Source organism: Leiobunum rupestre, chromosome 6 (genome assembly GCF_980474605.1).
Source record: "Leiobunum rupestre chromosome 6, qqLeiRupe1.1.hap1, whole genome shotgun sequence".
Taxonomy (NCBI): Eukaryota; Metazoa; Arthropoda; class Arachnida; order Opiliones; family Sclerosomatidae; genus Leiobunum; species Leiobunum rupestre.
Genome location: NC_143389.1, coordinates 41,784,252 through 41,811,369, shown reverse-complemented (window position 1 = coordinate 41,811,369; position 27,118 = coordinate 41,784,252). Strand labels below are relative to the sequence as shown.

Here is a 27,118-nt window from a genome sequence, read left to right as displayed (position 1 = left end):
GAAAGATGTATTTCTACCGAAGACGAGTAGCCGAAACGAAGACAATTTAAATCCTAATTAATTGTAGTGGTTTTGCAAAGCCATTTTAACCTTAAAGCGTCTCATCCACAGAATTATTTAACAATTATGCAGCAAACTTGCAGCCCTGTTACGGTTATTTCGTAGTAGCAATGTAGACCCACTACATTTGAGTTGCAATCGAAATGCTGCCACAATACAGCTATGGTGCAGTAGAATTTAAGGGCATTGCTCTTTTTTATGTATAATTTCAGCCCCGTTATAGTTATTTCGTAGTTAATTTTTTTTGGTCTATACACTTTCTTTACAGTCTAATAACGGACCCATTTTACAGTTCCTTTGCAGTAGCATTGTAGGCCCAATACAATTATTTTGGCGTACAACAAATCTTATTGATGTACAGTGTTTTCTTAAAAAGAATAATCCAGTGTTGGTTACATATTTCAGAAACATTTATAAAATGCTAGTGCAATGTACGAATCTCAAACATTAGGCCGTGAAACAGATACCCCAGTTTATAGAAATTATATTTGTATTTCTGATTTATTTATCAGGGTTGCCACAGTTTTTGCAGATTCAAATTCCCTGACTTTTCCCGGTTTTCCTTGACCATCTCCGGAGATTTTCCCTGACTTATTTTGTGCCAAGATTTTTTAATTTTTAACCTATATTTTCGTAAAAGTTACGTATTTGCAACCGAAATTAAATTCCCTGACATTTCCCGGATTTTTAGATTATTTTTTACAATTTCCTGATTTTTTCCCCGATTTTTATACCCATAGTCAAACTCCCTGGCTTTTCCGGGAATTATAGGTTTTAAAGGTACCGTGGCAACCCTGATTATATTTGTAGGATACGCTTAAAAAATGTAGGAAACTTCGGAAAATTAGCAAATATAATGTGTGAGTTTTTCTTTTGTCAATTAATCATTTAAAGAAAAATTTTAACATTACTTTCTAAACCGAGTTTAACAATTTAGCTTGATATAGTGTTTCAGCCAAATTACAGAAATAATTCTTTTCTGTCACAAATCTGCAACAGTAGCTTCTTTTCAGTCGTTCATAAACTTGCATAAAAATGAAATAAAGGAATGCTATTACATCAAACATTTTGTCACATTTGAGCTTATTTTATACGGCTAGAATAGGCCTTTCCTTAAATTCGCTACGACTGCCCAACTTGTTCTGGAAATTGTGCAGTCAAACCTATGGACGAATTCATTAGCCTTCTTTAGTGGGGGAGCTAAGGAAGCATTGTAGAAGTGAGGGGAAAAACAGTAAACAAGGAGGCCACGTTAATTTATAGAAAGGCCCATTGCATTGCCCAACGTTTCAGAAACGCATTATCAACAAATTTTGACATTTTGAGCTTGAGGATGCATTTTATTAATTCAGTGACACTTATTTCTAATCTGAAATCCATTTAATTCTAGCCCTTATAGTTAGTTACTGAGATACGCAGATGTAAAAACACATTATAACCCAAAAGTTTTGAAGATACTTAAAAAACTCCATCTTCTCCAGTAGATCATAATTATCCGAAACGCATTTTCTGAAAATGGATATATTCATAAGTAACATAATACCTCTAACAATTGTAAGTATGACATTAGGTAATTTTTTTACTACATCCTTTCTTCACAGTGACGTCGAATATTTTTCTAAATAGCGCCCCTCGGTAGCAGAACCATGAACTAATCTAATCCAACTTCCGTTCACGTGTTATTCCGGCAATTTGGCGCGCTATTTTGAATACCGCCATTTTTAGGCTTAATGCGTATTTAGCCGCACTAAATTCGTTTTCGGCTCGTGCTCGTAGGCCACACACTATGGCTACGCAACAGACGAATGTTTTTGGAGTACTATATGATTGTCTGAATTTGAACTCCGACTCCTTTTTCGATGACCTATAGAGAAATTCCAATCACAAAGAGGGTTAAACTTCCGGGTTACAGAGTTGCTAGTCGTTTTACTGATTTATCTTTGGAAAAGAAAGGATGTATTAAGAAGAAATGCATAAGCAAGGCTAGAAGTGTCATACTTAGGGGTATTATGTTACTTATGAATTTTTTTTAACTCTTACAAGAATCCCGTTTAAATCAGGGGTATCTGTTATAATGCAATAGGAGAAACGAAAATCAAGGAAACGAATTACTAATTTTGAGGCCTGTTACTTAATTAATTAATAGATTCGCTTTATTTAAAAATGAAAATTTTGCCTTTTTCTGAAAAAGCATTATAAAAACCAGAATAACGAATTTTCTATTATGAAATAAAAATTTCGATTTATCTCTAAACCGCCTTTTTGCATATAATGCGTTTCTGAAACGTAGGGCAGTGCAGTCTATAGTTGCATTTTTTATCAAAGACTTAAAAATTACTATTTTTTCAACATAACAAGCAATTGTAGTTCTATTGTATTTTTCAAATCAAAAATCAAAAAATCATGGGACATCTAGCTGCTAATACAGTTAGCATCAGCAATTTGGCAGTCAATAAAGTCAGTGCAGTCAAATTGCAATCTTAAAGTTTTAGACTGAAAAAAAAAAACACACTGGACTTTTAACAATTCCACCTTTTATAACTTTTGAGAAAAATACTTTGTTGTAGCACGGCCAACTTTGATCTCATTCGTTGACGTTTCTGTGTTAACCTATGATCAAAAGATGTGTATGACGTGAGCGCCCCTAGCGGATTATTATTTTTAGAATAGTTTTTACATTGAAGCCAATATAAAAACCGAGCGTGGCGCTGAACTCCTACACGTTATAGTACAGTTTATAGGGGGAAAATCCTTGCTCGCGGAATTTCGACGAATGTGTTGGCCGCTGTAGCGCGAACAGCGCGTGATCAAAGTTGGCCGTGGTTGGTTATAGCAATTTCAGACGCCCTGTGTAGCCTTTATCAGTATGCATTATGTAACTATTTTCAATATGAATTGATTGATTCTTAAACGTGAGCGATACAAAAATGTACATTACAAAAATGGTTCATTTGCATAAGCAAGATCAGATATGAAGTGAGACTCAGATCAACGGAAAGTGGCAACGGGTAACTTCGATTTTGAGTATTTTTAATATTTGTTTATGATAATTACTATAACAGTATACTTGAACGCGCAAGTTAGATTGAAGGTTGAAATTGTAGGAATTGCGTTAGCGAAAACCTAGAAAACTTGTTTCGTTAAAATAATTTTTCTTATTGACTGCATGCGACATACATACATTTTATGCACGTAGATTATTCATAAATTATTTTAAGTTACTTCTGGCAAATATTTGACGTTTTCATTAAAACTATTAAAAATGATATTTCTATTATATTAAGCCGAATCGTGTTTTTAAAATTATATTATTTTGCGGAATTTAATATATATATATATATATTATTAAAATTGTTGCTGATTTATGTGCTAATTTATTTGGCCTTCAGTAACCAAAATCAATTTGATTTTTGAATTATACATAATGAAAATGTACAAATATGGTTGCTATAGCAATGAAAATTCAGAGCAAAATAACTACAAGTAGTAATTAAATTTAATTCGAATTAATTTAAATTTTAGTTTACATTACCAATGTATGCAAATTATCAATTTGCGGAGGAAAATAAGCATAAATTACAAAAACAAATCATAAAATAAAAAAAATCCTTATCAATTAAAATAAAAAATCGATAATCAATTAAAATAAAAAATCGATAATCAATTAAAATAAAAAATCGATAATAAATTAAAATAAAAAATCGATAATCAATTAAAATAAAATATTTGTTTTTAATATAAAAAATCATTAACCCTGCTAGATAGGTGTTGGAATGACAATACATAAAATAAAACTAGATTTTTTCCGGGTGTAGATGGCGTACAAAAGGTTTGGGGTTTCATTGCAAATACATCTTTACGAAATGAACCGGGCGTTTTACGGGTGTTTGATATAAATGATGATGACACGAAATACATTAAACAGTATATTAAATTATTCCTGTGGGAATTTTAACGGCATTTTGTATATTTTTGATGAATACAATCGAAACGACTATTCCACACCCGAGAAAATTATTTCGCGGAAACGACGTTAGATGGCAATTTAATCACCGAGTTAATAAAAATACGAGACTCGTTACCAAAAAAAAATCCGGTTTTATATAAAAATGGAAACGTTAGTTGGGTAGCTTATTAGAGTGCGCATTCGTGTATGTCCGAAATAAATTACGAAGTTGTACTGAAATGTTACGAAAGGTTAAACCAAAGTATCTGTTTCCCAGAACTCTTTCTCTATAATATTTTGGATGAATATCTTTACTACTAAATCATGACATACCTTCATCTCGAATTGACAAATAATATCTAACTACCCATACTTTTAAACAGAAGCATGTTTTATTGTCATTGGTATAAACGCCACCATAAATATGTTACCATATTTACTATTAAAAGACTGATCACATTTCTAATATGTCTAAATCCTGATTAAAATTAAATTTTTATAAAGATCAAAAATGATCAAATCATGATTAAAATAATCTTTATAAACATGAAAAATTATTAAAATAATAGTTAAAACTAAATCTTCATAAAGATGAAAAATGACTAATCATGATTAAAATAATGGTTACAAATTAATCTGTATGAAGATGAAAAATGATTATATCATGATTAAAAAAATAGTTAAAATTAAATCTCAATAAACATGAAAAATTATTAAACCATGATTAAAATAAAGGTTAATATTAAATCTTTATTAAGACGAAAAATTATTTGATTAAATTTTTAATCTTTTTTATTGCGATACCCTATAGCCGTGATCTACTCGTTTAAAACCTTCACCACTGAAATAGTTTAGACAAAACTTATCCATCGCGAGTTCCGCGACATCTCATTTCTACCACCATCATTGGGCCAAACTAAATATCTCCTATGAAAATTACATAAGGTGACAGTAGCGTGAAAAGCGGGAAAAGGGGAAAGTTCCAACGCTGATGTATTCCCTGAAATACCAGCTAAGAGCCTAAATGGTCGCGAAAAGTAATGGGGTACGGCGGGTAACTGCTTACAAGTGCTTTAGCGTATTCGGCATCGCATAAAGTAACACCGTCGTATTCACTGCCCATAAAAACCTGTTACGCCGGTAAAGAGAGGGAGGTCCGCAACGCGCATGCGTCGAAAATCAAGTAACCAGAAAAGTTTGGCCCGAAAAGGAGGAAGGAGGCTATTTTCCAAAACTACCGGGACTTATACTCGATCGAGGCGAAACGTACAACTCGACCAAAGCGTACGGTGCCGTAGAAAGGCCGATCTAGCCTGGACGTAACTAAACGAAGTATCCGTTGACTCTAGTATAGACCCAAAAACTTTGGCGCCCCCCACCTGACTCTCCCGTTTTCCCCCCGTTCACGGATACCTGCTAAAAGTTTGGAGATCGTGCAACCACCGCGTAACAATTCAGTACTCCGACGCTATAGAGGCGAGTGGGGGAAACACGTTGCGGACCATATCATTCCGGAAAATGAAGGGCCGGTTCGGGTAGGCCAGGAAAAAACCCGCGGACGGATATTCACAATTATAGCCGCGCATTTTATCAGTAAAATTGACCATTCGAAATGGAACCGACCCTAAATGGAATACGTCTTTCTCTTTTTCTAAAAGGTACGTCATTCTTTTTAAATCAGAGTTTTAAAATTTTACGTTTATAAATAGTACGTTACGAAAAGTCCTGGGCAATTAGGGTAAAACTAAAACAAAAAGACCTAGGCTTAAATGTGTCGGACATCGTCGGCCATATTGCTTTAATTAAAGCCCGCATTGTTAATGTCGGTGTCGTTATATTTACCTTTATAAAAACAAACGCGATTGTAGACGAAGTTTGAGAACTGCTTTTTTGTATTGAAGTTCTTTATGATTCCGTGATGAGGAATCCGAAATATTGGGATTGGGTGAAGGTTGACTTGTTTCTTTTGGCGATCGAGTCTAATTCGATATGAATTATTTATGAGAGGTAATTCGCTTTTTAATTAGACCGTTTTTTTGTTGTTTATTGTGTGCTAATGGTTCTGATAGTACGAAAACCAACGTTCGAGCGATGAGGAACCCAATTCAATATTGAATATATTAAGAAAACTCCCGTAATATCTAATAATAGACAATTCCGAAAGTCAGTGGGTGAAAATTACTTTTCCACAGTTAACGTCATCTTCCCTTAAAGGGAATATAACCCCAAACAATTTTATGGATTACCTCCGGCACAAACGACACTAAAGCGCGCCAATATTTGAGGTTATAGTCCCTTTAAGAGTTACTAAGAGTAACTATTTATTACTTTAGATTAAATGTAGTTCATAAATATCGAAACCTCCTAAAGGTCCCCCCTTATTACCCAAAAAGTACCGCCGCCCCTAAAAAAAACGGGAAGAAAATCTCCAGTTTTGAACTATTTTCTTCTTTTTGGAAAAAATCTTTAAAGATATAACCCGTTAAAGTTAGAGCCTTCGTTGAAGTTCGTTCTAGATAGATAAAAAGTTTTTCCCTTTAAAACGGACTTTTTCAAATCACGACGTTGTTTAATAGAAACTTCGTTTAAAATTATTTTTTTGTGCATTCGATGACACGATCTCGAAACGCGAGAAATTGTACCCAAGAACTTAATAAAAAGGTCGATACATATCCAAATTGTAAAGGTAGATTCTGGGATTTAAATATTTAGAAAAAAATGAGGAAAAAAAATATCCTGGTCGATATGAAAATAAAAATTCCGCGTAATATTTCCGCATTTATGGATTAAAATTTCCCTATACATATAAGAACGCCGATAAAAAAAATTAATACAAATTCCGAATAAAATTATCCGAAAAAGCGTGAACTAAAAATGATAATGAACTTCAAAAAGTATTTTCGTAACAATGAAAATAATTATTAGTATCTGACTGGACGGTTAATAATCGGAAATATAGTACATAGCTGCTACACGGGTTGAATACAGAAACTGTCAACTTAGTTTGACCAAACCATACGGCAAATTTTAAATTAATAACGCAAAAAAATTGATTAAAAATTGTAATATTCGTAAAAAAAATAATTATATAAAAATACGTATTGTTCTGTGACGCGAAAGTTCTTCGGTCACAAAAAATGTTTCAATGGAGAGATGTCACACTTGGATTAACACGTGAAATGGATGACCCCCCTTTTTCTGCATGCCATTAAATATAAAGCACAAGCCTCTGATGGAGATTGAAGATTTTATCTTATAAGCTTGCCATATGTATATACTTCTTTTGTTCGTTTTTTTCTATTGTAAATGTCAAAGCGGCGAAAGCATCGAGGCTTTTTCGGCGCGTCGAAAATTAAATTGCCTTTTAAAGTTCTCTAACCAACCTCGAATTTTGTCGTTTGTGGCTAATGATTAGAGTAAACCCTACACTATACGCTAGTTACTTAAATTTCATTATCTTCGGTGCGTTTTTTTTGTATTGTTAAGAGAAAATGAGAGGTTTCTATGGCGAGAACTTTTACCCGCCAGCAAATCGTTGTACCTCGAAATTCATTATCAAGTTTCAATTCAATCTACCAAGGGAAAACAGGAAAAGTCAGGGAATTTAAAAATGGGCCTAAAAGTCATGGAATTTTAAGAATTTGAAAAATCTCTTCAAATGGTCAGGCAAAACAGGGAATTTGAATCTCAAAATTTGGTGGCAACCCTGTTTACGCGGTATAAAATATTTTAGAAAAAGTTAGGTATGGATATGATAATTATCTGATTTTCTACGATACTTAGATATGTATAAAATATCGATTTCAAATTTACGGCATCGATGCGGTGAAGGTTGCGTAGAAATAACTAATTATATCTAATCACTTTAATAATAATAATAATTAATTGTCTTTGATCTCCGCAACGTGTTCACACCATCAAATTAGTTGGAACGACAAACATTGTCAGATAAGTTGATGAACTATGCTTCGCTCGCGTATAATTTTCGATTACCTTCCTATATTTCTTACTCGAAATATTTCACGAATAACGCGTAAAGATTATGGCAAAGCGAATTAGCATTGTTCGCGCATAAATTAGGGTTATTTATTATCAATTCAGCTCGCGGAATAGAGAAAAAACACAACTGAGAAATAGAGTACAACAATATTCAATACATTTTTCCCCGACAAAGAAACGGTGAAAACGCGTTCGGGATGAGTTCCGATGAACTGTGTAGGCTTCATTCGGGACGACGCACGCGCTACGTCTACATCTATTCACAATCCCGCGCCATTCAATTTCTTCCAAGTTCAAGAACTTTCCGGGGGCGGCGATACCTGTATATATATTAATGTTCGAAACACGAGGGTTGTTTACACCTATACCCGTCTGGGTATGCACTTGACGTCATCGACTGCGCGGTGAGAAAGTTAGTTCCATGATCCCTTCATTGTTAACCCCTTTAGCCAACAGGGGTGAAACTTGAAACGCCATATTGGAAAACTGGTCGTGAAATACCCAAAGAATAAACGTAAAGATGCGATTTCACACCGAGAGAGTGTATTTATAATATTGATGCAACGTGAAAGGAACGCGCGTGTTTAAGAGAAGGTGTTTCACTTCACGCTTAATTAGTCTAATGCAAATGGGGGAGGGCATTCTTTCAACATCTGCTTGTCTTATTTTATGGATACACGTTATTTTCACTAGATCTAATCATAATTTTTAAAATAAATTTTAATATAATAAATTATTAATATAAAAAGTAACATAATAAAAATAAGTATGCCACTTCCTTTGGTTTTAATGCTAGTTTTTCTTAGCGAACCTTTCGTTCGACACTGACACACTAGGCCAGCTCTGACTAGAACTTGCAAACGTACTGAGTAGTATATCATCGTCCTGGGTAATAGTATATTTCGCCCTGGGCATATTTGGACAGTAAAGGCCCATTTTCATGCTCGCTGGTAGCGGATAAAAATAATCAAAATTCGCATCCGCCACTCGCAAGCGTAAAAATAAAGCTAAAATATCTGTTTGAAACAGATCGACGCGGAAAGTGAAAAAGTGTGTAGTGGAAGCGGATTTTGTTGATTTTTACCCGCTACCAGCGAGCATGAAAATGGGGCTTAAGGGGACTCTACGCTGAACTAAACCTTAATTTCCAAATTACGCGAAAAATCAATTCTGTGATAATTTTTGCTAATATTAATAAAATAAATGAACCTTCTTTTGATAACTTATTTTTCCGAAATTTTAAATTTCAGTTTGATAATCCTTTTGAACACAACCGTCATCAGTGTTCAACCCTTGTAGCTTTGATTGTATCAATGTGATATTGATTACAGATTTAGCCATATCAAGGTGATACTGATTACAGATCTAGCCATACCAACGGCTATATTGAATAATAATAATAACAATAATCAGCTAGGCTAATACCCAAGGCACCATCTGAGGCCTAAGTGATCAAGCGACTTTTAAAGCCATTAATTCAGGTGGCCGGGTTACAATGTATTGGATGGAGGTGTATTCGGTGAATAGATTTTTTTCGAAGTGGATAACCCCTCGTTAGACCTGACCTGAAAACCAGGTTAAAGTCATAAGTATTCCGAGAAACAAAATTTACAAAACCAATATTTCCCAGAAATAAAAGAAAAATTCTAGAATATTTATCATCCTAAGAAAACCTCGTTTTAAAAAACCTTTTTTAACCGTGTTTCTCCAAAAAAAACGTCTTAATGGATGATCGTAAATTCCCCCTTTAAAATACAATAAGAAACAAAATCACTTTTTCTGAAACAGTTGTGTCTGGTGCTTTTTTGTGGAGCTCAATTTTGTGGGCATGTAGGTTAGCTATAGCCCATCGAATCTAGGTCTTTTACGCGATCTAAAAAGTCTATCTTTTTTGAAAGCTCGCGAATTCTCTTTCAAGTAGGTCATCACGCGAGAGATATAAAAAATACACGCATCCATATAAACGTAACGTTCTTCAAACCCTATTGCAGGCGTAAAAGATTGGAGAGGATTTTTGGCGTAAATAATTTGTTTACAGTACAAAGTGTGACAATAATAGTACTTTTATCTGAGAATGCTTCTTTAATTGTTTTTAAACGTTTTCGATTTGGAAAGATTTTGCTTTATCGATCGTTGCGTTTTTGAATGTTCAAAAAATTAAACACGTGGACTTTTGCTACGCGTGTACAATTTTCAAATTTAATTTTACCAGAAGATTTTTAATAAGATCATTGCCAAAATTATAGTTATACTATTGTTGGTTTACAATTTTAAACGCGGGGCCCCCAGAGGTCCTATAATTCCTATAACATCCTATATTTTTAGCAAAAGTCCTATAAAATCCTATAATTTTGATATTTTGCCCATTTCAAATCCAGCCACTCAGTTAAATTGCTAGATACCAAGTCATTCTAGTCTATACTTTTGTTAGCTTATAGTATATTTTTGTGATAAAATGGTTAAATAGTTTCTAATTTAAGTAAACTCTAAAGATTAATTTCTCCAAATATAGATTTTGATTTTAAATGCATAAAGTTAGTAAGTTAAATAGCATACATAGTCCTATAAAATCCTATAATTTTGTAAAAATAGTCCTATAAAGTCCTATGTTTTTAGAAATATAATCCTATTTTTACTATAAATAAAAATTGAAGATTTGAGTGGGGGCCCTGCAAACGCTATAAGTAAGTATTTATAAAAGAAGTACGAAGTTTATTGTAAATAAACAAATTACACATTCCACCTGGTTTAAAACGAAGCGGTTGTTAGCAGATGATTTTTAGATTTAGTTTTTAATGCAAGGCTGGTGTTTTGAATACCCTTCTACAATGTATGGGTATCAAAATTGATTTAAAGTTCGAAAACAAATCGCGATTTTTCTAATGAAATTTTCCACAATTATAAAAAATTTCGTTAATTGGCTTAAAATTTGAAAAAGAATTCTTAAAAACAAAAATTCCAAACTAATCCCGATTTTCAAAAACCAAGCGTTTAATGATATTTCTCAAAAATAAATAAACATTCTTGTACATTTCGTAAAAAATGGTAAAACGGATTACGAATAGTAAACACTAAACAATGACCCTTTTATCAAATCTATTTAAATTGCGTTAATATTAAAAAGTAATAACAAATTTCAATAGCTATATATAAAATACGTGCCTAAAGATATTTCCCAAGAATATAAAATCCACGTCAATTGCGATAAAATTTGAAAACTAATCGCGAATATCAAAAACGACATTTCTCAAAAATGTACAATACACTTAAATTGCCTTAAAATTTGTAAAAGGATCGCGAATTTTTAAAATCTACGTGTCAAACGACCTTTTTCAAAAAATAAAAATCCACGTGCATTACCTTAAAAATTGAAAACGAATAGCGAATTTGTAGTTTCCTGTTTTAACGACCTTCGATCCCAATTATAACTCCACAAAGCGGCGATAAGGAGGAACCATACGTATTTTTAAGGTAATTCTAAAAATCACAGAAGAGGAAATAGGATAAATCTGACCGCGTACTTTGAGCTGGATCAGTGTTCCTAAAAAGCCACATTTTTGGACAAAAGTCCAGGCTAGTGGCAAATAGTGGAAAATTGTCAAAAAGTGGCAAATAGTGGCTAATAAAGAAAAATTGCATTTCAAAGCTTAAAAAAGTAATGGAATTAAATTTTTAAAATATTTATTGTAAAAATGTCATAGTTTACACTGAACTTACAATGTTAGAATTAATTATTCCAAAAAAATAAGATTATTCTAATGTTAATCTTAATCTCACCATTCCTACGCATATATATTTGCCTTAAGTAGCGCAAATATGAAATTTCTGTGTTCAAATATTATTTTATAATTTTCTGTGGTAAAATTATTTATCGACCACATTTGGCCAGATTGGCCACTCAATTCACTTTTGTCCAGGCCGGAATTTTCCACACTATCGTCCACCTCGGAACACTGAGCTGGTTTTTAACCATAGCGCCATTCAACTTTGAAAAAGCCAGTAACTTCCCACTTTTATAGCTAAGAAACGCGCAATGAATCCTAATGCTTGTTTTCCACTGGCGCGCGCAACGACGCGTTTCTCAGCTTTGAAATAGGTGCTAGCATAAATTGTTAATGTCTTGTTCAACTTGTTAAAAAGTTCCACGCGCTCTATAATATTGTAGCGTAAAAGGCTCGCGCATTTTTATTTTATTTTAGGGGGCTCGCGCGAAATCGCTCGAGCCCGTTTACGCTAAAATATCACGACGCGCGTGGAACCTTTTAACAAGTTGAACACGACATAAATAGAGTTTATGCTAGCGTCTATTCAATCACAGAAGAGGAAATAGGATAAATCGGACCGCGTACTTTGAGCTGGTTTTTAATCATAGCGTAGACGTCACGCAGTTTTCTTCGGGTTCGTAAGATCGCGACCCACGTCTTTCTTATAAATTAGGGGGGAGTCTCGCCCCCCCTTTTTTTTGGTGAACTAAAGAAGTCAATGCCTGCGAGCCAAAAGACGGTTTCTAGTCAAACTTTTCCCCCTCTGAAACAGTCTCGACAGCGTTGGAATGTAATTTGCGGAGGTCTCGAGATGAACATAGAGAGGGAATTTTTGGCCCGTGGTTGTTTTTCTCTCTCGGAGAAACGAGCTTGTTTCTAAAGATGAACGCTTCTTGTTATATATTGATTGGCCCTCAGGGACCGGCCACCGACCGGCTACCGCTACTCCCAGTTTTCAAAGGAGAAAGTGCTGCTTGGAAGTTACGCTTGTTTGTTTATATCAATACGGAAACCATTTTCCTTCCCAGAAATTCCGACAATTTTATTTATAACAAACCGTTATTTCCTTTAAATATATTTTAGTTTTATTTTTATTTTTATAATATCCGATGTGTATTACCATAAGTCTATAATATCATTCTATAAGTTTGTCACTTTGGGGAATATCTTACTGAGAGCTAGTAACGGAGTGACGTCATCACCAGAAAAAAATATCCCCCTAGCGAGGCGCTGTCAAAGGCTACGTGTGACGCTTGAGCAAGCGGACGCAAAAAGGTGACGTAGTCCGTAACGCAGTCGGTCTTGTGAATAGCTCTCCATGTGAAAAATAGGAAGTGTCACGATTATGTATTAATATTATACACTTATGGTATTACGCGTGGTTAAATCGGGTTTAATTAGTAAAGTTCAGTTTTAAACCTTGCTTCCTGACTATAACCAAGAATGTCCGACATTTGCAAATTTTGCGTACGGAATTTTGAATCTCAAAGTGATTTCAGAAATCAGAAACTAATTTTGATATTTTAGAGCACGATTTTCGTGTTGATTTCTGGTTTTTCATGCTGATTTCGAGATTTAGAAGGAATTTTCGTCTAGATTTTATGATTTCTGGTTTTTCATGCTGATTTCGAGATTTTAGAATGAATTTTCGTCTAGATTTTATGATTTCTGGTTTTTCATGCTGATTTCGAGATTTTAGAATGAATTTTCGTCCAGATTTTATGATTTCTGGTTTTTCATGCTGATTTCGAGATTTTAGAATGAATTTTCGTCTAGATTTTATGATTTCTGGTTTTTCATGCTGATTTCGAGATTTAGAAGGAATTTTCGTCTAGATTTTATGATTTCTGGTTTTTCATGCTGATTTCGAGATTTTAGAATGAATTTTCGTCTAGATTTTATGATTTCTGGTTTTTCATGCTGATTTCGAGATTTTAGAATGAATTTTCGTCTAGATTTTATGATTTCTGGTTTTTCATGCTGATTTCGAGATTTAGAATGAATTTTCGTCTAGATTTTAGGATTTTCAATTGGATTTCAAGATTTCTAAGATCATTTTTCTCTAGAGTGTACGGGATTTGTACGAATGTCGAAGCCCTACTTAGCGAGAATGACTGTTTGGAGACGACTTTTAGGGTTGATCCCCATCCGCCTCATTGAAGAGTGTTGAACGTCTGTTTTTAAAAGAGTTTTTTTAGCACCGCAATTAACGTAGAGAAAAACGTATCCAATGTTGGCTTATATCAATATATTTCTTTAGCCTAACAAAAAGTAGAAAAAGTGTTGCCACAATATTTTCCGATTCAATTTCCCAGCTTTTCACGACAATTTTTAAAGATTTTCCCTAACACTTTTAAGTCGATAATTAGAAAATTTTAACTTAAGGATTTATTTTTATCCGAGCTTAATGGATTTTCTTGAAACGTAATCCGAACCAAAGTGTATTGCCACGTTGAAATTACAACATTTAAAAATGAGCCCATAATAATTATAGTCACAGACTTAAGTAAAATTACAATAAAATCGCCTTCATAAAATTTTAAAGACAAAATTTAAAAATTAATAAACTTTTTATCAATTCTTAAAATCCGCTGAACCACTTCAAAGTTCCTGACTTTTCCCTGACCTTTCGTGCAACCCCGAATACGTTTTACGATTCTAGAGCTTCCAAACGATTCTCAGAAAGCAGTTGCTTTATCTAACCTGAGCAATTAATTACGGTATATCAGATCTGTATTTACGCCCAGATATTATCAAAGCAGTTAATAATGGTGAAATGCGATTGAAATAGTTTAAATCGGAAACTAATTTGAACTCATTTCAAACCGGCAGATTTCAGATGCTTCGCAGTCATCGATTTTGCATATTTCATTCTGAAAAATTTGATTTATTTTCATTTCGATTTGCTTTTTATAACATTGGTTATGTATACGGTATTAGTAAGTGTAGGGAGCTGATGGCTCACGTGGCATGAAACGCTTGCCACCACCCTCCTACGCAATTTAACTCGGCCATTATTCAGTAGATGGTAAAAGTACTTAGCCGCAGTAACTGTGACGTACCAATTTTAACAACCTTAACTTATAAACTGAGAAGCCAATAGGCGCTAGCATAAATTATTCGTGTCTTGTTCAACTTGTTAAAATGTTCCACGCGCTCCTTAATATTTTAGCGTAAAAGGCTCGCGCGTTTTTTTAAATTTCGGGGAGCACGCGCGAAATCGCTCGAGCCGGTTTTTACGCTAAAATATCAAGACGCGCGTGGAACTGATTAACAAGTTGAATAAGACATAAATAGAGTTTATGCTAGCGTCTATTACGAATAAGTTCCAGAACCCTTCGGTTAACAAATTAGCTACAGGCTACAGTACATCCAAAGAAAAAATATCGAGTTTAACGATTGGAGAAAGCCTATAATTTTCTCTTCCCATTTTAGCGCACCCGTGACGATCGAGTCAACCCGTAAAATTTCTTCCGCAGGGTGTAAATAAAACCCAAAAAAACTTTTCGTCACCAAAATGGGGATAATTTTTCCAGCTAGCTAGTCTCCTTCGAGAGACTCCCCAAAATAAGATCGGAATCGAAAGGCGCCAGTGCGTTGAGGAGGGAGTTCGGAAACCACGTGTAACGGAATTCTCGCTTCATCGATGCCCGCAGACCAACAAAGACGAAGTTCGGACCGAGGGGGGGGGGGGGATATTTGGAACGGGCACGAGGAAGCGAAGGTAGCTTAATTTCCGAGGTCGAGCGGAAATCACATCAATAATTTCGTACTTCCAAATCCCCGACTTTGCCACCCCAGACGCGTCGTTCAAAATCCCGTTCGTCCAGTTTCCGGAGGTAGGCATTACGTTTATACCCGCCGTCCTTATTTGTAAATAATTACTCGATGAACTTTACCATACTCTAAGCCATATTTGGAATTCATCCGCGTTGGCGAATAAGCTCGACGACTTCACCCAACATCCTCGCCTTATTCCGTATTGGCTAATGGGCATGAATGAAGGTACGGTTGTAAATATTATGTACGCGAACCATAATAACCGTACTAATGATGGACTAATAGCGGCTTTTGGACAATTTGGGACTTACCGCGGGATGGACCGAATGCAACAACGTGTCTATTAGCAGGATGATTACGGGGAAATGATTATTATTGAATGTAATCGGGTTTGGGTTTTAATAAAATTGACCCTTTTACGAGGAAGGTCACGAGGACACCCGATTATATCGGCTATATACCGGTACAGTGTAGTCGAAACAATGCCCAACTGGTTATCTATTGAGGACCTTCAAAGCTATCAACTTATTATTATTGATACTAATTGTTTAGTAATGATTCCAATTAATAGTTTCGAATAATTGGTTTTAGAAAATGCGCGGATGAGGTGAGAAAATAAGTTAAATTAATTTTCAGTAATTAATTTCTGTCAATGTTATAACCGTAGTTTGTTACAATATTATTTAACAAAATCTTGCCCACAATTCAGTTAAATAAAATACATTGCGAATTCTAGGTTTGAAAGCGTTACATGAAACAGAGAAAAGTCTGGGAATTAAACATTTTGTTAAAAGCCTGATAATTGAAATTTATTTTGAAATTTCAAAATTTGGTAAAGAGTCAGAGAATTGAAATTTATTTTGAAATTTCAAAATTTGGTAAAGAGTCAGAGAATTGAAATTTATTTTGAAATTTCAAAATTTGGTAAAAAGTAGGAGAATTGAAGTTTATTTGAAATTTCAAAATTTGGTAAAGAGTCAGAGAATTGAAATTTATTTTGAAATTTCAAAATTTGGTAAAAAGTCAGAGAATTCAAATTTATTTTGAAATTTCAAAATTTGGTAAAAAGTCGGAGAATTGAAGTTTATTTTGAAATTTCAAAATTTGGTAAAAAGTCAGAGAATTGAAATACATTTTGAAATTTTTTAATGTAGTCTAAAAAACTAAGGTTGGTAAATGTTGCGATATTTTTCAGCAAATTTATGCTAAAATATAAGCTAAGTAAAGTGGTTAAAGTACAATAAAGGTGTAAAATGAATACCGGTAATAGTTAGTTAGGGAGCTGAGCTCGCATGGCTTGCCACCACCCTCCTACGCATTGTAACCCGACCACCTAAATTAATGGCTTTAAAAGTCGCTTGATGACTATGCCTATGGTGGTGCCTTGGGTATTAGCCTAGCTGATTATTATTATTATTATTATTAAATGATTAGATAATTTGATTATGAAAATGAAAATGAAATATAACGTGGTATTCGAAATTTCTAGACTATCAATTTTGTATTTTCTTCTATCGGCCATAATTACGTTTGAAACGTTGTCGAATGAAAAATATAAAACTAGTGGAAATCGTGACAGTCCGCGACTATTTTCAATGGGTAGAAAATAAAAGTAAACTGGGTTATTCTCCATTGATCTGAAAAGGGGTACCCCTCCTTTTTTTATAAAGTTCCGAACCATCCTAAAAACCTGACTAACTACAACCAGTTCGGGGAAAATCAAATTATCGAGCGAGCCAGCCAGCCACCGCAGCCGGATCAAATACTTTTGTCCCCGATTTATTACCCGTCAAAGAATCAAAAAAGGTCCACATTTTCTACGTTCCAACTGGGCCCTTCTTCGTGTTTTAGCCAAGAAGAAAAATAATTAAATAGCGAAACACGAACTTAGTCGTAGAAACTAGTTGAAAGAGAAAATACAGCGCGTTTATAAAAATGTCCGTAGCCAAAAACCAGCATACGTACCGAAATTTACGGTAGTATTGTGTATTATTTAAGTAATATATTGAAATACAAATATTTCAACTAGATTGTTATTAGATAAAGACTATACTTTCGTCCGCTTAATACGAGTGATTCTTTCCGTAATATAAATAATGCCAAAACAAATCTGCCAGTCACTTTAGGGTGTAGAAGAAGGTTCGGTGAGGGTACGGTCTACAGCGGTTGTAGTATTTTCCGCCACGCTACGAAATTGATAACGTCCTTTATCCATTAAGCGCTATTATATTCTGGCGAGGGGAAACCAGCTTGGGTTTTTTATTCTGTGGGAAAAAGTATGTGATAGCAGTCGCCGCGACTCGCCCTGAATAATACCCAAAAAACGCGAATTTTTTGGGCAGTTCCGATAGCGCGGCTTCGTTCACGAGGTACCTTTTGTGTTAGTTTTGACTCATTTTTTTGTTTCAAATAGCTGTCATATTTGACCCGATGCGGGTAACGTTTAAAAATGGGCGAGGCCACGGGTGCCACGTTTATGAACGGACGCGTACTTCGATAGGTTACGAAGTTATTTCTAACAAATCGTTTATCATTTAAATCGCGTTTGGCAATTTACGGAAACAGCGCGTTGTAGAAATTAAAGGTGACCCTAAATATTTCCTACGAATAAATTGTTTTTTTTTAATATAACAATTTTAAATTTATTATTTTTAAATTTAAGATTAACGGGGAAATTCTGTACAGAATTTTACAGATTCCGTTTCTTTAAACAGCTTCGCCATTTAAAGAAGCACTATTCCAAGATTTTTAACTATCTTTCTCACACAAAAGCGATATATCTTAAAATCCTCAATTTCACGCTCGACTAAACTTCAATACACTAAATCACAGAAATACTAGACGATGTTATTTAACCCAACCCACACCGAATTCTTTACATTTCAGTTCACGAAAATAATAAAAAAAAACCTTTAACGAGCATTTCTAAGAATGAAATCTTCCAACTAACAAGGAGACGACCCGAGGTTTTACACACCGATTTTGTTCAAACTCGGGGCATTGGTAGACCTTCATGTAACTTGAAAAATACTAAAGGGATTTTATTCAATGGGCAACGGTTTTGCCATGGCAACGAAAAATGTTTTTGACAACTTAAAATGGAAATTTTCCCATTGAAAATAACATGGGATTTTGACCGATTCCAAAGGGGCCCTGTGAAACATTTTACAAAATTGAAAAAAAAAAAATGCCAAAATTATAAAAAAAATTGATAAAAATTGACGAGAAAAATCAAAATTGGTCACATTTTTATCAATTTTTTAATTTTTTTTCACAGGGAAATCGGTCAAAATCCCATGTTATTTTATGTTGTCAAAAACATTTTTCGTTGCCATGGCAAAACCGTTGCCCATTGAATAAAATCCCTTTAGGATTTTTCAAGTTACATGAAGGTCTATCAATCCCCCGAGTTTGAACAAAATCGGTGTGTAACACCTCGGGTAGTCTCCTAGTAAGTGGAAGGGGACCAAAATTAATGTAATAATCTGCACTACACGAAGAATGTACAGAAAGTGAACAGATAATATTTGGGCAGCACCGTGTTATCGTGATTCCTGGAAGAAAAACCACGCCCCTCTGCCTTTCGAAGTGCAATCTCTCCCCATTTTTTCCTGGAAGGGGTAAGACACTCTGGTACAACCGCATAACAAGGATAATATCATAAGTTTATAATAAGATCCACCTAAGTCAGAATGAAAGGCAAATTAGTTGGATATTAAACCCCCTATATGAAGGTAAACGTAAGGAATATCATCCGCCACCTAGTGGCCTCCATTGCTACTATGATTTAAAATATATTTTTCCGCGAAGACTGCGCGCAGAGGCTCATCGCGGAAATAGAATAATCGAAAATATTTATGCGCGTGCCTTAGAAGCGTTAGATGAATTGGATGTGGGAGATAATTTATTTAACCACATTAAACTTATATTTAAAAGACAAGTTAGTTAAAGAAATCCGCATTGAGTTTAGGTACATTTAAATTTACATAAAATAAACAAAAACTGAGCATAGTGACAAAAGCTTACTAACAATCACTAAATCTTTTAAGACCAGGCAGTTACCTATCGTCCGTTAAAAAAAATTATTTTATAGCCGTACACAACTAGTATGGCACTCACAGCGTAACCGCGAAAATTTAAAATGCTTCTACGAGGTCAATGCAATTTACATGAGAGCTTATTTGGAATTATTATTATTAGTATTATAAATTTATGATAATATATATCCGAAATCATAAAATAATAATAATCAGCTAGGCTAATACCCAAGGCACCACCTTAGGCCTAAATCATCAACCGACTTTTAAAGCCATTAGTTCAGGTAGCCGGGTTACAAGGCGTATGAGGGTGGTGGCAAGCCCTTCATGCCACGCGAGCCAACAGCTCCCAACACTAACTATTACCGTTAACCTCAACAAGTTTTATGGAAGGGGAAACCGAAGAGCTCGGGGGAAAACCGCCCAAACCAGCGGGGAGAAAACTTGCAAACTCAACGCGGAAGGAGTTGTTCGGAGTTTTCACCCGGCTCCTGTTGCTGCTAGCTATTGGCTAAAGTACACATTATCCGTTAACCACAATACATTTTTGACTACACGACGACCTTTAACACCTTAATTAACACTCATTACGATCTAAAGGTTATTTGAATGAAATTCACAAATTTTAATACAAAACGTCTGGAAAACAAGGGCGTATTTTTAATGTAAGAGCTTTATCTATTTAATAGATATTTAAATAGCCCGTGGTCATAGAAGGGAGAGTTTGCCAAACTGAAATGAACGTTTTCGAAATCTGAAAAGACTAATTTATGTATTAAGAGACGGAGGAAAATGAATCGTCCACCGCGTGATTAAACCCGAGGCCTGTACTTAAAAAGATCTCCAAACGAGTTTTAGAGAGGAAATAACGTAAGTCGAAGCTTATCATTATAGAGTACGTTGGAGGGCAAACTGGGGAGTACATACTGCGCTAATTCTAGAATAGTAATCAAAACCTTGGCAGCGTGCGTATCCGTACTAAATTACGGACTCGTTGTTATAAAAAAAAATATAAGAAAGGCGTGATTTTCAACTATCGAAATTGAAAAGAATAAAATGTCCTTGCCATGGGAAATCTCGCCCCGCCGCGGAATGAGAGGTGGCTCTCCAAAAAACAAGATCGCCAAGAAGGTGACTTTATTATTTCCTTGCCCCTTCCTCGTTATTATTATTAAGCTTTACCATTTATTCGAAATTTAAAATTGACGAACGGCCCTTTAAATATGGTTAAATACGGAACCACTCCTTCCTCGTTGAGTTTGTAAGTTATCACCCGGCTGGTTAAAGGGGTTTTAGCCATCAGAAGGGCTGTGCGAGTAAAGGTTTTAGGCAATCGAGTCGGTTATCGAGTATCAATTTTTTTTCATCGAGTATTCGAGTCGAGTCGTGTAATCGAGTACTTGATTAAGGGGAAACCTTCTCTTATTCGAGTCAGTCGAGTAACTAAAAAAAAAACCTCGAGTAATATTTTTAACGAGTCGGGTTATCGAGTTCTTGATCAGGGTTCATAGAAACATGGAAATCAGTGAAAACCTGGAAATATCAGTGAAATTTATTTAAAGCAAAAAAAGTCAGGGAAATATCAGGGAAAATGAAAATTTTCCTGAAAAATCAGGGAAATCAGGGAAAATAATTATGAGAACTCCAAATTATGTGCAATTTGTTTTAGTATTTTTGAAATTATTAGTATTAAACTCATACGTTCAATCTTGACTATATTATATTAGAAAGTGTAACAGTAATGCTTTTAACATTTTGGAGACCCCTATTGTTTTAAAAAGTACACCTGGAAAATATTCAAAACTACTCTGGAAAACCTGGAAATATCAGGGAAAATGGTTTTTGAAATATTGTATGAACCATGTTGATTAGGAGCGGGTTTTATTCAAGTAATTATGAAATTAAATTTAAAAGGAGTATAAAGTTACTTTCAATGCTGAAAAATATTCCTTTAATTTACATAAACCACAGTTTCCACAACTTTGTAGGTACCGTTTATTGCCCCCTAAAAAGTGGTAAAAACAAATACCAATCGGGTATCCGAATATGCAATTTTTTGGTACTCGGTAATCGAGGAGTATTCTCCAATTACTCCGATGTCCGAGTACTCGCACAGCCCTAGTCTTCAATAAAACAAGTAGTACGTTTCGTATGGAGTCTTACGCTCGTGTGAGAAGCGACTATTTTTTGATCACGAATCCGTCCACAGGCGGTTTCGTAAATCTTAAAATGTGCGTTCTCTCTCTTATTTCTCTATGCTCTTTTGGTAATACGCGTCATTCTTAACACGAATCCCAAAAAATAATTAGGCAAAGGGACAAGAATAAAAATAAGGTCAAATAGGCACCACAATTCTTAAAATAGGACCTAAATACGGATCAATGTAAAACAAAATAAGACCTTTATTCGAACTATCTTATCCCGAGACCGGAATTAGTTTTTAATAATGTACTTGGTCAAGTGACCATTTTGTACACTTATACAAAATATTTCAAACCGTTGGTGCTTTCACTCGGATTTGTTAAAAATAGGGTACTTTAGGGACTAAATCTCTATTTTAGGATGATTTAAGCGCATTACAGAAAAAATAGGTACTTTTATCCTAGCTCAAGCTACTCCACGGACAGAAATAAAATCCTAAGTTTAATTTATTATAACTTCGGGAGAATGACTATGAGACGATTTTTAGCGTTGCTCCCAATCCCCCGAACCTTAGAAGAGTAAGCCTCGCCCCCCTAAAAACGATTCAGACCAGCATATCAATAGTTTCTAAATATGACGTTTTCTGACGTGATTGAAGCGCACGTGGGTGAAGTTTCCCTTCCACCCTTTCGTGCCAACATAGCCATACTCCCTAACTATAACTAACAGGGTTGCCACACTTCAGGGAATTTAAAAATGGGCCTAAAAAGTTAGGGAAATGGGGAATTTTAAGAATGTGCAAACATTCAGGGAAATGTCTGGGAATTTTAAGAATTTGTAAACATTCAGGGAAATGTCTGGGAATTTTAAGAATTTGTAAACATTCGGGGAAATGTCTGGGAATTTTAAGAATTTGTAAACATTCGGGGAAATGTCTGGGAATTTTAAGAATTTGTAAACATTCGGGGAAATGTCTGGGAATATTAAGAATTTGTAAACATTCAGGGAAGAGTCAGGGAATTCAATTTTCTCTCGACACTTTTTAAGGTAATTTCACTCTAGATCTATGGCAAATTCTATGATTATCATTTATTTCCTTGAAAGTTTGCTAATTTCTTCAACATTTCAATAACCTTTTTACTGAAATATGAGTCAATTCAAATTTATTAACTTTTATTAACAAAATAAACATTTTGGCCTTAAAAAGTTAGGGAAAATCTCCTAAAATGGTCAGTTAAAACAAGGAAGTCACAGAATTTGAATATCAAAATTTTGTGGCAACCCTGACTAAACACATTCTTGGTTCAACAAAGCGTATTAACCTCTCGCTCCTATTCGTATCTTGTTGCGATCAATCGTCAGTAATTCGGGCATAAACGGAGGCGATGGCGGAAAGCCACTATTTTAATATTTCGTTGCCCTCCACCTTTTGGGGCCAACGAAATGAAAATCCAAATTGGTAAGATATCAAGTTTTCCTACCCCTCACAGCCGCTTTTTTTTCTATAACTTACAGGCCTACATTTTATACGAATTATATATAGGGTGTCTCCCTAAAGGTGAAATTTCACTAATTATAGTTTAATCGATTTTTTTTATCGCCCTATGCTCCAATTTTAAATGCTATTCGTTGATAGGGAAAACGTTTCTTTAATGACATTGAATAAAATTTAATAGACGTCAACCGCATTGCATCGTTTTAAAACGATATTTTTTAATACAATGGATTTGGTTTTCTTTAGAGAGTTATTATAACCGCTTTGTTGAAAGAACTAAATTATCTATTTTTTTATATTTCGTACAGAGGTTTTTAGCTTTTTATATTTTATTTTTAGAGCGCTTAAGAAATATAAGAATGAAATAAACGCGCTTAGGATAAACCAGCTTTTAATAAATCGGGGAAAAGCGCGTGGTATATGGATCATGGAAATTAAATTATTGTTACGAAATCTTTTGTTACGAAGGTAATGGGATAAATATTATAATTATTTCTGAGAAACTACTACGTCGCCTCAAATTAAGTTAGAACAATTTAAAAATTTTGAAATAACATATTTAAAAAAAATGAATTTAGAAGTAGCGTATTTTCTTCCTGCAATCCATTACGAATTAAAAAAGTACGAAATTTACGAGCGTAACCGCAGACCTTGGACCTACTTTTCTCGAAAAATTGGCCTTTGGAAAAAACAAGATTTAATGATGCATTACGCCAAATTTGAATTTTTCTACCAGTATTAATATGAAAAAATTGAGTGGGACTATCCACGTTATTACGAGCCTTGAAAACATTCCACAAGTGAGACGGACATAAGCAACGGTTTAATAAACCGTGCCCAGAATATAACAGCCAACAAAATAAAACAGTATTCAAACAATAGAAAACCGACCCCATCCTGATATGATGTAAACGAACCTTGACTATTATTTTGTTTATGGTTTTAAGTGGTTAAGTTATTAAAAACGAGGGTTTAGAAGCTAACGAGCAATGACCGCGGAATACTGGATATTTTTATTTCGAGCGTTACCAAAAATATTATTGTTGTTACTTCTGAACGCGTGAAATTAAAAACTGTCTAAACCTCAAGGGCCTGACCGTTTTAATCATATTTTACTTTTATTTCCTATTTCATTATAATTCCATTCATAATATTTTTTTCCGGCTGGAAATATTAACTATTAAGGAAAACTTCTTTTATATAATCTTAAAAATATTTAATTAGCTATTCCAGCTAAAGGGAAAAGTTATTTTTAATTTCAATTAAGAACTTAATTCACAGCGAAGATACGATCTGTATAAATTATTTGATAACGGTAAGAGGTGCCCTTATTTCTCTCTCTTTTTTTAAATAAACTTTATTTATTATAAGAATCAGACCACATAAGTTTTGGAATTTAAATAAATACCGGTTTTGTCATTATTGGCGGAAACATACTATCGAAGCTCATTAACATTCCAAAAATGAAGGGGCATAAAGTTACAAAAATACGACACAAGCGAATCACATTTTTTTTTTATCATTTCAAGGTAGTTTCTACATTCAACAATTATTTACGACAGCCGGGATTTATTTAAATAAAGGTAGGGCTAACTGAAAACGCCACTGCCAAATGAAATCGACTTAAACGAGATTTTAAATAATTACAAAATGTAGTTTTCGAATCCAGTTGGCTCCCACGTAAAAACCGTCGAATTGAAAAACTTAACTTCCAGATTTTAATCTCCAGTCTGTATAAAATAAAAGGCCGATTTTTAAAAATCAATCAATCAATTTCTAGAGGTTTTTCCGTAGAAATTCCCCCATCATTTCCTAATATTGGAATGACGGTTTTTTTTTCAAGCAAATATCGCGCGCCAGTAGCACGGTAAAGTGAGTTTTGATTGCTGAATTTTATTCAGATGGGGCACTATTAAATATACCGGGCTGTATCGAAGGTATAGTCGAGTCAGTGGAGCGTAGCTCGGTAAAGGCAGCCAGAGCATTTTCGAAAAATGTTCGTGAAAATACGAAGGCGGGGAGCGTTGGGGAGAAAATGAAACATCCGTTTCGTTTGGATTGTGGCGAATAAAATGAAATAATCATTCCGCCGCTATCTAGCAAAGTCGGAAATAGCAGGAAAAATGGATCTTCAGGGTCACTGACATAATCTCCAGGAGAATATTTAAAAACAACGTCAGATTTTTGCGTCTCAAAGGGTTAAGAATATACACAAACAACGTATTTGCGATGGCCACGTTTAAATTTATAATAGGCGTAATTTTTAGGAAAATAGTTGTAGAAGGATTAGTATAATTTTTACTGATATTTTGTGTCAATTTTTGCAGGTTTCATACCGAATGAATAGGTGGAGTTCAGGGTAGCCGAAAGTGTCCAACCATTAGTGGGAGGAGTGGTCCCAGTTATATGCCGGGGGCGCCTAGTCTAGGAGTCAAGAGAGGTCCTGGCAGGAGAGACGTCGTCGAATGGCTTGGCGTCACAGAAACGATCCGCACCAGTACCACCACAGCCACCACCGCCCAACTGGATACGGCCACAATACTATGAGCAGTGGCTATTCGCGGCCTTTTACCGGTAATTACCCTCACTCTTCAGCAACTTTCTATCGTCCTTCGTCGCCCTCGGTCACTACCTCGTCCTCGGACGACCGGGAAGAGGTTCCCATGGTGCGCCACCCTCCTCGGCGCCCGTACAGCCGCGGCAGCCGATTGAACCAGCACGGAGGCAGCAGCCACTCCCTTCACCACGCCGGACTCGGTCACATCCAAACAGTGCCATCAATCATGGACAATTACCACATGCACCCCATGCACGGCGGTCCGGGCCCCAATCACATGGGCACCTTCCGAAACGGAACCTTGAGATCGACCAGGAGCGTCCCCGCCTTGGCCCTGGCCACCTGGGACGGAGAACCCTGTCCAGTTCACGGCGGAGGACCGCCCATCTTCCCGCCCAGCGGACCGCCCACCATGAGGCGTTACGGATCCCTGTTCGACGTCAGGGCGCACGGGGGACCGCCCATGCTGTACCCCCCGCCGCCTCCCTCCGTCATGATGGATAAGAAATCCATGCACGGATCTATGCAAATGTTAGCCATGCCATTCCCTCCACCGCACGGGTACCCTCCGCAGGGACACGGCCCGCCCTCGGGTGGCCCCTTCCCGCCCCACTTCTTAGCCCCGACCCTGATGAGAGGCCGGCCCATGGTGATACCGGCCGGAGCGGAGCCCCTCCCCATCCGTGACCCCTTCAAGTTACGCACTCCCCCGCCACAGTTCGTCGCCAAAATGGACGAAGACGATTACACCATGGATCAAGTTTGTTGCAAGGGTCATCTAATCGTGCTCTGGATTATCTTAGGAGTTGTCACGGTCGGAGTCATATTGGGCATTATACTGGGAGTCACCATCGCCTAATTGCCCGATGCAAAATGGCTAAATCAAATTCCGACCAAACAAACAGTAGAAAACGATTAAAACCAATTGTCAGTAAAATAACGTGGAAAGTTTCTAACGCCTTAATACGTTGAAAAATAACTTTTTTATTTATTTTCCGGTTAAACGACATTTTGACGCGAAATCGAAGCGAGGAAAATGATAGAAACAAAATCCGCCAAAAAAGGAACGAAACGCCTCAGTTACGCCATCTATCGCTACTTACGCGAAATACCCCCTGCCAAGATTTTTTATATTTCTTCCAAAAAAAACTTTTGAGAAGAGTGCCTTGGAACTATCTTTTAAATAATGGAAAAATATTTATTTTTTGGTGGAAAAACATCGACTTTTAAAAGTAATAATTACAAAACATGCCTTTTTTTACCGCTTCTAAAAAATTAAACTTGCTCTATAAATTTTACTACTTTCTTAATTACTTTCATGTTGAATTAAATGTTTTG

At 35.4% G+C, this 27,118-nt stretch overlaps 1 protein-coding gene across 3 annotated transcripts; it reads left to right on the top strand.

The window, feature by feature from the left end:
- The first annotated feature begins 5,485 nt into the window (after nucleotides 1–5,485).
- On the top strand, nucleotides 5,486–27,049 carry LOC149941004 (uncharacterized). 3 transcript variants are annotated; one of them, XM_090177828.1, is made up of 2 exons: nucleotides 5,486–5,664; nucleotides 25,551–27,049. In XM_090177828.1, the coding sequence occupies exon 2, from the start codon at nucleotides 25,689–25,691 to the stop codon at nucleotides 26,637–26,639; it is 951 nt and encodes a 316-aa protein (XP_090033954.1). In that variant the 5' UTR covers nucleotides 5,486–5,664; nucleotides 25,551–25,688; the 3' UTR covers nucleotides 26,640–27,049. The 3 variants fall into 3 exon arrangements, with proteins under 3 accessions (XP_090033954.1, XP_090033957.1, XP_090033955.1); XM_090177831.1 differs by lacking the exon at nucleotides 5,486–5,664 and adding an exon at nucleotides 24,028–24,130; XM_090177829.1 differs by lacking the exon at nucleotides 5,486–5,664 and adding an exon at nucleotides 25,089–25,479.
- The last annotated feature ends 69 nt before the right edge of the window (nucleotides 27,050–27,118 follow it).